We start from the raw sequence: 12472 nt of genomic DNA, 5'->3' as shown, positions 1-12472 counted from the left end.
ACTAGGTATTACCACTTACTAGTTACCACAAAGTTGCTAATGACTAGTAAAAATACTACTTTTTTCTATAATGTGTGCTCTAAGAAGTGTTTTCAGTCAGGTTCAACTGACTCAGATGAACTAATCTAAGAAAATAACATCCAATTGACCCCTTGGGACACAGCCTGGAGTTCTGATTCAACAAATCGCAGTACTTTATGCTTTCTCTCCACTGGAGACCAGCAAAGCACATGTTTAATTACGTTGTTAAATTACGGGTTTGGCTGTGGCAACTTCCATGAGCTAATGAGAAAAAAACGCAGCCAAAACAGAGGAAATATTTTCATGCTAACATAAACAAGTATGAATATAAATACAAACAAGATTTACATTTCTTAGTTAAGGTGGCAGTGTTTTGCTTTCAGATTAGAACACTGCTTTAAAGGTTCATACAGTGTACTTGAAACATCTTCCTCCATGCTGTCCGAGGAATGGATAGGCAAGTCCTCTGTTTTTTTCAGTTGCCAACACCTTTGATCAGGGATTTCTGAAATGGCTGATGTCTCAAGGGTAAGAATGCTTGAGCAGGAACAGGCTGAAGAGGCCTGATCTGCAGAGCAAGGATACTTCTCGTCTTCTGAAAATCAAACATTCCAGTGCTGTGCTCTGGAAATCAAGCATTCCTGTGCTGTGCTCTGTCAGGCTGGGCACCACTGTGGAGCCTCTTGAGAAGCTCGGTCTCTGTGCCTTATTGCACTGGCAATACTGGCTCACCTACATTTATCTGAGTTAAAATACAACCTCTTCAGGGCAAGTACCTGGCCTTTTATGTGTTTTGAAAGACCTGTACATAATTAAGGTACTTTGTATGAAGAAATTACTTCAAAACAGTTTACATAGGGCAGCTATTTCAAGATCAAGAAAAAATCTTTAGCCTCGTTCCCTCAGGAAACAAGGCTTATGTGACTGGACTGGCTGGCTGTCCCGCCTCCCTTCCATCCAACACCTTTTGAACTTGTAGGACAGTTTAAACTACATTTGAAAGGGGGAGACGTCGCAAGGATAATGAAGTTCCCATGGACTTCATGAAAATCAGCTGCTGGGAAGAGAGAAATCCAGATCCACAGTTCAAGTAACTAATTTTTTCCAACTGTAGTCTTGATAGTGACTGTCAGGTTGATAATGTATCCCAACTAATTTAGAGGACCAACAGCTATTATGCATCCAAATATTAATATGCAGATTGACGCCATAATGAAGTTAGATTTCCCCTATTTTGGTGTTTCACAGGTTTTTAATATGAACAATACAGGCATCCTCCTCACATTGGTAGTTACTATGAATTTTCAGATAAATTAGTGTCACATGGCTTATTGGCTTGCTTTAAGTGTTCCTCAAAACTTTGTATTTTTACTTTTTTTTTCTAGCTAGTGATATTCATTACTGTCTCCTGACCCCTTTCCTATAATTAATTAGTACTGGCAATACATAGAATCAAGAAATTAGATAGTAATTGGGCTGCATTACTCATGATTGTTGCATCTGATAGGAAAATCTGTAGTTTTCTTTATCATGAAAGCAGTTCAACTGTCTGAGCTGCACAAACTCAACGCAGCCCTCAAGGCTGCTCTTTGTTTAATTGAATGTTTTGCTTCTACTGGTTGAAACAAGTTGGCAAAGGGAGGGAAGAACAGACGTAAAGTTTTCTGATTTGCAGATTATTTCACTCTAGCTAAAACACACACCCAACAACCCAAAACCTGAAGTTTAGGGTCGTGATCATAGACTTGCCTATTTGAAAGCCGCTGGGGGAAGATCACACTATGTGTGCAGATGAAGGACTTTGTTGGTGGTACAGTTGCTTATCAGTTGTGTATGTAACACGTGAGAAAGGTAGGCAAAGACAAGGGTTCCTATGGATTTCTGTTTGGTTGCAGTACGGTAAGTTAATTCTACATGTTCCTCAGTTTAGGTTTTCTGTATTTTCATGTGTGCGGCCAAGCCTCACTGCTGCACACCATTGCACTGGCAGTAAGCAGGCTCTGTGGGGCACTTCCAGTGCCAAGAACGTTTCACAACTCACGTTTGGGAGACTTACAGAACAGAGGCCAAATGTTACTCTGTTGATGAAGCAAAAATAACTAACTTAATACTTTTCCACTCGGAGGAAAAAGCGACTGTGTAAAAAAGGCCCTGATTAATAGCCGAGGGCCAGACATGCTGTGGGCTAGGCTGCCCAGCCAGCTGCAGGCAGGTTGACCTGGTGTCTCTCCCGCCCCCACGCAGAGTCCTCAGAAGCGCCGAAGTGAGACTTGCGTGGTCCTTCCTGTTGAAGCTGTTCCACTTCATATAAGTAATTAAGCGTTAATTAGAAGAGGACGAGCTGAGCATTCATTAAACATTAAATACTAATTGAGCGCCCGGGGAGAGCGCCGGAACCATTAGGCCGCGGACTCATTCTCACGCCGCCCCGGCCGCGGACAGAGGCAGCCGCCTCGACGTGGGGCGCCCGCCGCCCCGGCCCCCGCGGGGTGCGCCAGGGGCAGGCCGAGGCCGGGGCCGGGGCCGAGGCGGCGGGTGCAGACGGCTGCCAGCCGCGCCCGCCGGCCCCGCCGCCCCGCGGTTGCGAGGTGGAAAATGCGGGTTCATCTCCCCGCAGGGCTCTGCACCGAGATCGCCCACGAGGGCCCCAGCCGTCGGGCGGGGCCGGCCCCAGCACGCCCAGCCGGGCCGGTCCCGTCCCGTCCCGTCGCGGGGCTGGGGAGAGCGACGCCTACTGCGGGGCCCTCGCTGGGGCCTGGCAGCTCCGCGCGGCTGGGGCCGGGCGGGCCCCGGCACCCCGGCGCTGCAGCCGTCGCGGGAGAGGTCTCGCCTGGCAGCCGGGGCGCCTGCAGCTCTCACGGCGGCCTAAGACCGGCCAGGGCCCATGGGCTGCGGTGGCCCTTCTCTTCCCTTCCCTTCGCCCTGGCGGAGGGAGAGCGCTGGCCCTCTCCCGGTCCGGGCGCGGGTTGACGCCGGGCAGCCCTCACTGCAAGCCACTGCCGCGGCGGCGTGAGCTGCCGGCGCGCAAACCCTTGGCGCTTCTCCCTCGAACATCAAAAGTTTGTCGGTTTCGCTCGGGGCGGCGTTTTGCCCTCAATCACAGCGCAGCCGCCGCAGCGCGGGCACGGACGGGATGCGGCGCCCACCCGCGCTCCGCCGCCCCCTCCAAGGCCTCGCCCGTGGCCCAGGGCTTTCCCGCGCTTTCCGGTGCCCCTCGCTGCGGCCGGTACGCGGCCGCCCCGCCCTCCGCGGCCGAGGGAGGTGGCCCGGCCAGGGAGAGCCGCTGCCCGCGGCCGGGGCGGTGGCTCGGGGCGGGTCGAGGCGCGCTGCGGGGGCGGGCCGAGGCGGAGCGCCCAGACAGCTGGCGCCGGGGCAGCGGCGCGGCTAGCGGCGCGGTGCGTGGGGCAGCTCCGCGTAGGGACCGCCGAGCCGCGTAGGGACCGCCGAGCCTCGTCGGGCCGGGCTGGGCGGTGAGTGTTGGGACCGATGGCGGGGCCCCTCGCTCGGCGGGGCAGGGCGGCGCGGCGCCCGCGCCCGTGCCCGCACCTGCACCTGCGGAGTCGAGCGAGGATGCGGCGCGCCGGGGGCGGGTGAAGTCCGCCGGGGTTCCGTCCGTCCGCTCGTCCCGTTCTGGGACGGGGAGGGACGGCGGCAGCCTCGCGGGGGCTCCTTCCTCCCGGTAACGCGCGGGCCACGGGCGGCGGCTCCGCGGGGCTGGGCTGCGCGGGGCGGCGGGCGCCGAGGTGGTGCCGGCCCGGCGCTGCCAGCCGGGCTGGTGCTTTGTAGCCGTCGCTGCGGGGAAGGAAGCGGTGGCGCGGGGGGACCCCGCCGGTGCCGGCCCCGCGGCGGGGCGAGGGCGGCCGCGGGGCTGCGCGGAGGGCGCGGGTGCTTCGGCGCCGCCCGGCCCGGGCTCGGCGGTGCAGGAGGCGCCTGGACGCTGGCAGGCGGTCGGGGCGCCTGCAGCAAAAAAACCCAACCAAACAAAGCAAACCGAGTTTAAAACGCGCCGAAGCAGCCTCCGTGCTGCTGAGAGCGACCCGCTCTCCTCGGGAAGTCTGGTCCACCGAAGTTGGAAATACTCGCGGTGTTTTGACATAGACATCTCAAAACAAGTATTCATCGTACCGGCATGTAAAAAGTGCTAATGTATTAAAATGCAAATGTGCGGGTATACTCGGCAGTGCTGTTGCGTGTTTCCTGTTTACCATGTTAATTAGAAGTTGTAAGGGAAAACTTCAGCAAGAGTAATACAGGCCAGTATTTGACCCAGTAAGGCTCGTGGAATGATGCAGGGGCTTTTATAGGTCTGGGTTTTCTAGCCCAAAACACAATTTATTTGAATTCATTAATGAGAAACGTATCAGTTGCAATACAGCTTACACATTTGAAACTATTTTCTTACCAGCACAAGTGTCAAAACTGACTCTGCCAGTATAGGGAGAAAACGTAAGCTCCTCACTCTTCTTTATGGAAGGAAAATTTTGGCCCAGCAGTTTGTTCCCAATCTTGCAAACACCAGGACACTTTCCTGTATTATTTTGGGTGATGTTAACTAATTGTGCAAAAGTTTGAGAATTGGGATGTTTAACGCTGGTATTGTAAGGCAAGATGAACGAACTCGTAAACAAACATGGGCAAAAAAATACAGAACGATCTTGGGATTTTAATTTTTTTTTGAGGGTTTTTCTCGCTCTTTTTTGAGAGCTAGTATTGTTCAGTAAGCTGTTTTGTTCCCATTCCCTGCATCCTTTTAATTTATAGATGGTGCTAATACAAACAAGTGTATTATAGGAACAATTTTGACATTAATCAAATGTTTGTTTGTTTGTTTTTATAGTCCGCTTCACAATTTCCAGATTCTTCCAGAGAAGAGAACAAAAGAAACCAGTTTTGGAAAGACTTGGAAATTTGTTTGGTACAGGGAAAAGGAAAAATGTCAAAATTTCACTAGAACACACTTCACGTCGTAAAGGGGAGAGGTCAATTTCTCCTCACAGATTGCAGCCGATATACTGTAGGCATATAAGGGAAGGACACGAAGCTCCTCAAGTACAGAAGCAAGTGAGAAACGTGAGTGCGGTTTCTGAGACGCAGGAATATAATTTTGTTGGGGAAGTAGGACCACTGTATCGTGATACCATTTCAGAATGGAGCAGTAGGGGCGTCTCTTCTGACAGTGAGTGGTCAGCAGATTGGAGCAGCAGCAGTGAAACCATAAAAAACTCTTTCTTTGAGAGTAGCCTGAATGCGGAAACTCTGGAACTGGAGAAAGAATCTGTCACAGATATAAATAATTCCACAACTCCGGATTTCATAAAAAGCTTGAGAAATTTGTCTAGTGAAGACTTAGAAAAGAGTATCTTAAGCCACAAGCAGCTCGTGAACACGTGGGTGTCTGAGGAGCCTGGGCATGCAAAACCAAAGGATTTGCCATACCAGTTGGAATCTGCGGCGAGTGAAGACACACGTTCTGCTAGAGTGTTAACAGTTGATATCTATCTAAGAAAAACAGACGAACTCCTTAATGAACCTGTGACTGTTACATCAGAAGAAAATTGTAGTGACTCGGACACAATGGATAAAAAATCTGCTAATAAAAGATCTGGAAAAAGGAGAAAATCTCAGTCGTGTAGTGACATTCCAAATGGAGAGAGAAACCAGACTGAGACTACTCCAAGAGAAGAATCTGTTTTTGAGGATGATGTCCCTTCTGAGGTGTTTTCAGACAAGTTAATAAACTCGGAAAGAAAAGCGAAGTCTCCTCAACAGACTCCTGAAAGGCATTCCTCTTCCTCGGGTAATAATCAGGACCTAAAAGTTGGATCTGCTCACAAAGGGGCATCTAAAACTGAAGCTGACAAAGGCAAGCAGCAGATTTCAAACACAACCCCTGCAAGGAGAAGATCATATAAAAAGAGCCAGTCAGATGCTGTCCCCATTTCCCCTACTGGTTTGAAGAGTCAGGTAAAAGATTGCTCCTCAAAAAGGCAACCTTTAGCATCACCAGAGAGTAACTCAATAACAAAAAGAACTTCAGTGGAAAAGGGAACTATACCTGTGGCTTTTGGGGAAGACAGGTGGGAGTCTCCCAAAGTTTCTTTGGCCGATAAGACAGAAGACACTGCCTTGGCGTTTGCTGAAAGCAGAAATGAGACCAAGGCAGTAAAGCACGGTAGTGGTTTGGATGGAAGAGCTTTCTTGCGTACTGATGGGATTAAAAATGGAGACGTGTGTACGTCAGCTGAGAGACAGACAAATTCTGATTTAGACAGCTCGAAGCTGAAGAGTTTGGATGCTTCTAGAACAGTCACAACAAAGATCAGCCTGTAAGTAACATAAACTAGTTTACCTTATCCCTGTAGCTGTAATTTTGCCTGTATCTGTGTTTAGGATTATCTAGGAACACTAGCTATGTGTCTGTTAGCTATCTAGATAAGAACTGTCTTTTTTAAAAAAATTATTATAATTGCAGTTACCACTTAACAAGCACTGTAGTTTACATGTGTTAGAAAAATAATTATTTTTTCCATTTTTTTAATGCATAGGGAATTTCTTTGTGCGTCAGTTCCATTATATGGAATAATTTAACATACATAAAGGCTACTCTGCCATCCTCGTCAGTGCCTCCGTTGTTGCTCAGATTAGCTTGGCTGTTATTGACCTTAATGTAGTTTTGTCCTCTGTAACCACCTGAGGATGTGGTTGATGATTTTTGTATGTGAAAATCTTTGAATAAGGAATGTGTTCAAGTTGTTCTTTGAAACAACATAAGTTCTGCTGTTACTTTATGAAGAAATGTAGGATGCAAGGTAAAACTTGATCCTTCAAATGATATGATAAATCACACTCCAGAAATGTGAATACCTGTAGTTGCTTTGAATGTGTATAGTATGTGCAGGATGAATCATGTAAATCTTTATGTATGTGAATACCATCAGGCATTTGCAGAATTTTGCATGTATTAGTTTGTAGGACTTGGTGTTACACTCAAACAAATTATCATCTGTAAAACAGAGGTGATCAGTTCTTTCTTTAAGAGTATAAAGAAGTGGGAGTTTTTTACAACTTTCACCTTAATCACTAGTATGAGTCCAACAATTGATTTCCTGGGTTCTATTACGTTCTCTTCTATAGTGAATCATTTTATTGCATTCGTCATTTCTGTTGTTTGATTGTCACAGCTAAGTACTATGTGTTATTGTTTTCCTCATTCTGGTACGTTCATTTATAGGTGTCAGAGTACATTGAATCCTATAGGTCCACCTGAGGTACACCCAGTGTTCAGAATTGTCGTTCAGTTGTGTTAGAGGGATGTGAAGGTTTAACATTGTGGCTTGAGAAACACATATGTTCCAATTATGCTTCCCACACCTGAGAAGCGTAGGAGCATTAGGAACAATTTCCTTTGCATGATTCCTAATACTCTACATCTGATTTGTTAATTTGTAATTGAATTAAAAGCACCTAGTACGGAAAGTTAAATGGTGGTGTTTTTGTATGTGGTGATGCTTTGCTGTCTGGCAGTATAGATCACTGTCTACGTTTAGCCCAAATCCGGGACTAAAGAATAGCCAGCCATTTTCTTACCCAATGACTCCCTCCCCACTGGAGAAGGAGAATGGGGGAAAAGGAAGGAAGACCCCTGGGTTGAGATAAGAACTATTTAATAATGGAAATCAAATAAAATAAAATGGAAAATAATGATAATATATACAGACAAGTGATGTACGGTACAATTGCTCGCACTCCTTGGCCAGTGTCCAGCCCATTCCTGGCTAGTGATCCTAGAGCAAACAAGTCCCGAAACCACAATCCCAGAAGAGAGAGAGAGAGCAGGCCTTGGAAGAAGGATGTCAAGCGAGACCCTCCAGGGATGGCAACCATTGAGAAAAGGGAGGAGGGGGGAGAGAGAGAGAGAGAGACTGTTCCCAAGAAACTTTCCAATTTGTAGTGGGCATGATGTTACATGGTATGGAATACCCATTTGCCAGTTCAGGTGTCAGTTGCCCTGACCACGCTCCCCCCAGGTTCTTGGACATCTGGGTCATCAGCAAAAACAAGTTGAGAAGTCCTTGAGCACTATAGATACCTGCATACCACGGCTGGCTACAAACTATAACAAAGTGTTCAACTTTGTTCTCATCTAATCTGGCACTGCAGTCTTCTTAAAAATGCAGCTTGCCTTAGAAATGTAGCTTCTCTGAACAGAAAATGGGTTTTATCATTCTATCCCAGCGAAACTAGGACAATCACAAATCTTAAACTCTGAAGTTTGATATCTTCACAACTTCAAAGGAAAGGTAGCTTTCGTATTTTTCTCTCTGTGTCACTGTAATTAGCAATGATGAAGTTAGGAATGCTTGCGTAGCTGGATTTCGTTTTTCTGGGTATCTCCTTGGCTTGCTGTACAGTGAATTGTCTTTTACTGTACTCATAAAGTAATGACAAGTATCCTTTCTGACAGATTTCGTTTCAGTGAGTAAACAACCTGTTCTGTTTCACCTGATTTTGTGGGGTGTGTGACACTTGATGTCTTGGCTTTATCTGCTGCTATAGGAACTTTAGCCCTGGGTGGGGACTGCCGTGTTGCATGCAAGGTTCCTGATGCACCTGATAGCTGTCATTGCACAGTACCACACAGTTTCTTTAGGCAGACAAATGATATGGTCAGATTACCTGGTATAATTCATAGTCATTCATCAGAACACATGAACTATAAACCTGGATGTGAGTAAGCTGCTGTAAAAAGAAAAAGATGGTGCCATTACTAGAAGAAGGTGTGTTTGTGTTCTATTGTTACTGCTTTGAACTAGATAACAGGTAACTTTTCCATTTTCAAAGGTTAATTATTGTTAGATACTTCATATGAATCCTTTTGAGGTTGAAAAAATACCTATTTACTCACAGACTTGTTCGCCTCCTGTAAGATGGATTTTGTATAATCAAAGTAGTTTTCACTTAAAAATGCATAATGTCTCTTACTAATGATATTGTGCCAATTCTGGGAATCAAGTTTCTTTAGAAACAACTTTAAAAGAAGTTGGTTTTGCTGGTTCCCTGCAAATAATGATAGCATGTTCTGTCTTTTCTCCTTTTATGTCTGCATACTTGGCAACTTGGAAGTCACAGAATACTTGGCTTTTAAATTTTGAAAGGGAAGCTTATCAGGTTTGAGACTAAACTGACGTTGATGGTACATCTTCACCAGCAAATAAAACCTCAGGCAGTACTTACTTTGATGTGCTTAACGGAAATCTTGGCTTCAGTTGTCATATTTGATGTTCAGACGTGGTTTTGTAGTTGCCTTTGCATTTATGCCCACTTGTTGAATTATTCTGCTCTGTTAACATGCCATTTTTCTTTGCTCACCTCAATCTGATGTTTTGGCATCAGTGTTTTTTGGCATCAGTTACGAGCTTGACGTGGTCGTTTGGACAGTGTGCTTCAGCTATGTGACTCACCTTCCATTTATGACTATATTGGGAGAGGTTTAGCTGCTTGCTTCCACAGGTTAGCTGCGAGGTGTAGCTGAAGAAAAGGACATCAGTATTTCTCTTCTGCCTGCTTGTTCCTGGCATTGCAGATCAGCAATGGGTAGTAGGAATCAGCCACATGGGGCTGTTTGTAAGGAAGTGCGTTGTTGAGTGAATCCATCTTTCCATGCTTTTCTCCCATACTAGAGGGCAGGCTTAAATGATAAACAACGTCTCTTCCTTTTAAACAGGCCTAGAAACTCAGTTCTTGCAATACGGCGCATCTTCTGGCTGTATTTAAAATCAGTATTTCTTAGTGTGGAAAAAGGGGTAATGAAAAGATTAGAGGCAGCCAGCTGTATGGATGGAGCTCCAGGGCTGAGCGTTCTAGTGCTCTTCAGCCTCAGTTTTTTTGCTGCTGCTGTGCAGGAATACTACAGAATGTAAAATACAAAGTGCTGAAGTGGTTGTTTCTGCGTAAATTTGCAAAGCTTGAAACTATACCTTTGAGATGTTAGCTGTGCATTTAAAACAGGTTTTAGGTGTGGCTGATAACTGTCAGTGTTAACCATTGCACTTGCTTGTGTCAAGGCTTGCAGAGAAAGACGGATTTTCATAGGAAGATACGTGTTGTTATGTTGAAATGCACGTAGTAGTGCAAGGGACAGGCTGACAAGCCGATAGGGAATTGAGTCTGTTAAGATAACTAGGCCATTAGTGATATGTCTTGGAAATACAGGTAGAAGGAGTGGGTAAGTACCTTTTTCTGGTCAGAAAAGGACATGAAGGTTCCTGGTGAACAGCAAATTCAGCATGTGTCAGTAGCGCGTCCTTGTAGTAAATGAAGGCAAAGCTTGTACTGTGCTACATTGGCAGGAGCACAGCCAGCAGGTCAAAAGAGAAGATATTTGGTGCTCATGAGGCTGCATCTGAGGCATTATATCAAGTTGCACTCCTTCCTCTGCCAACTCTCTTCTGGTACAAATGGATGCACCTGCGAGTGCTGAGGGAGCTGGCGGATGTCATTGCCAGACCACTCACCATCAGCTTTGCCAAATCATGGGGAACAGGAGAGGTGCCTGAGGACTGGAGGAAAGCAAATGTCACTCTGGTCTTCAAAAAGGACAAGAAGGAAGACCCAGGTAACTATAGACCGGTCAGCCTCACCTCCATCCCAGGAAAGATAATGGAACAACTTATTCTTGGTGCTGTCTCTAGGCATATCAAGGATAAGAGGGTCGTTAGGGGTGGTCAACGTGGCTTCACTAAGGGGAAGTCATGCTTGACAAACCTGATAGCCTTTTATGAGGACATCACCCAGTGGGTGGATGATGGTAGAGCAGTGGATGTGGTCTATCTTGACTTCAGTAAAGCATTTGACACAGTCTCCCACAGCATCCTCACAGCTTAACTGAGGAAGTGGTGGTCTGGATGATCGGATAGTGAGGTGGATTGTGAACTGGCTGAAGGATAGAAGCCACAGAGTAGTGGTCAATGGGACAGAGTCTAGTTGGAGGCCTGTATCCAGTGGAGTCCCTCAAGGGTCAGTACTGGGACCAGTATTGTTCAACATATTCATCAATGACTTGGATGAGGGAATAGAGTGCATGGTCAGCAAGTTTGCTGATGACACTAAACTGGGAGGAGTGGCTGACACACTTGAAGGCTGTGCTGCCATTCAGAGAGACTTGGACAGGCTGGAGAGTTGGACGGGGAGAAATCGAATGAAATACAACAAGGGCGAGTGTAGAGTCTTGCATTTGGATAAGAACAACCCCATGTACCAGTACAAGTTGGGGACTGAACTGTTGGGGAACAGCACAGGGGAAAGGGACCTGGGAGTCCTGGTGGACAGCAGGATGACCATGAGCCAGCAATGTGCCCTTGTGGCCAAGAAGGCCTGTGGCATCCTGGGGTGTACTAGAAGGGGTGTGGTTAGTAGGTCAAGAGAGGTTCTCCTCCCCCTCTACTCTGCCCGGGTGAGGCCGCACCTGGAATATTGTGTCCAGTTCTGGGCCCCTCAGTTCAAGAAGGACAAGAAACTGCTTGAGAGAGTCCAGTGCAGGGCAACAAAGATGATTAAAGGGAGTGGAGCATCTCCCTTAGGAGGAAAGGCTGAGGGAGCTGGGTCTCTTTAGCTTGGAGAAGAGGAGACTGAGGGGGGACCTCATTAATGTTTATAAATATGTAAAGGGTGACTGCCGTGAGGATGGAGCCAGGCTCTTCTCAGTGGCATCCAATGATAGGACAAGGGGAAATGGATATAAGCTGGAACATAGGAGGTTCCGCTTAAACATGAGGAAGAACTTCTTCCCAGCAAGAGTAACAGAACACTGGAACAGGCTGCCCAGAGAGATTGTGGAGTCTCCTTCTCTGGAGATGTTCAAAACCCGCCTGGACGCGTTCTTGTGTGATCCGATCTAGGTGGTCCTGCTCCGGCAGGTGGATTGGACTAGATGATCCTTTGAGGTCCCTTCTAATCCCTAACATTCTGTGAAAAGAGATGTTCACAAACTGGAAGGAGTCTAGTGGTGAGCCATCAAGAAGGTGACAGTACTGGACCATACCATGTATGAGGAGAAGATGAAGCAGCTTGATTCGTTCTGTTGAGAGAAGAGAAGGATATGGGTAGACCTCCATCATACCTTGCTACCTATAGAGGTGTTATAGAGAAGGCAGAGCCAGATTCGTCCCTGAGGTGTGCAGTGAAGGGACAATGGCCATGGCTACAAGTTGCAACAGTAAAGTTTCAATGGGATATATGACAAAAATAATCCACAGTGACAATGGCTGACCTTCTGCAATGCTTCCCTAGTAAGGCTGTGAAATCTTGACCCCTGGAGATGCTCAGACCTTGGTCAGACAAAGCCTTCAGCAACTTGATCTAACATTGGAGCTGTCCCTGTTTTGAGCAGGAAGTTGGACTAGCTGACCTTCAGAGGTCCTTTGCAATTTATATTAATTTTCCTAAAAGAAAA

The 12472-nt window shown here is 46.9% G+C and overlaps 1 protein-coding gene across 1 annotated transcript in view; it reads left to right on the top strand.

Moving 5' to 3' along the window:
• CRYBG1 (crystallin beta-gamma domain containing 1) overlaps positions 1-12472 on the top strand; it is a 104089-nt gene that overhangs the window by 55942 nt on the left and 35675 nt on the right. Inside the window, exon 3 of the mRNA XM_086608144.1 lies at positions 4859-6347. Coding sequence (XP_086464270.1) covers positions 5596-6347 — 752 coding nt within the window. The 5' untranslated portion in view covers positions 4859-5595. The remainder of the gene's footprint in view (positions 1-4858; positions 6348-12472) is intronic.

The sequence above is a fragment of the Tauraco erythrolophus genome, chromosome 2, assembly GCF_009769465.1.
Source record: "Tauraco erythrolophus isolate bTauEry1 chromosome 2, bTauEry1.pri, whole genome shotgun sequence".
Taxonomy (NCBI): domain Eukaryota; kingdom Metazoa; phylum Chordata; class Aves; order Musophagiformes; family Musophagidae; genus Tauraco; species Tauraco erythrolophus.
Note: the sequence above shows the minus strand (reverse complement) of the source record. Positions and strands in the feature narration are given on the sequence as shown.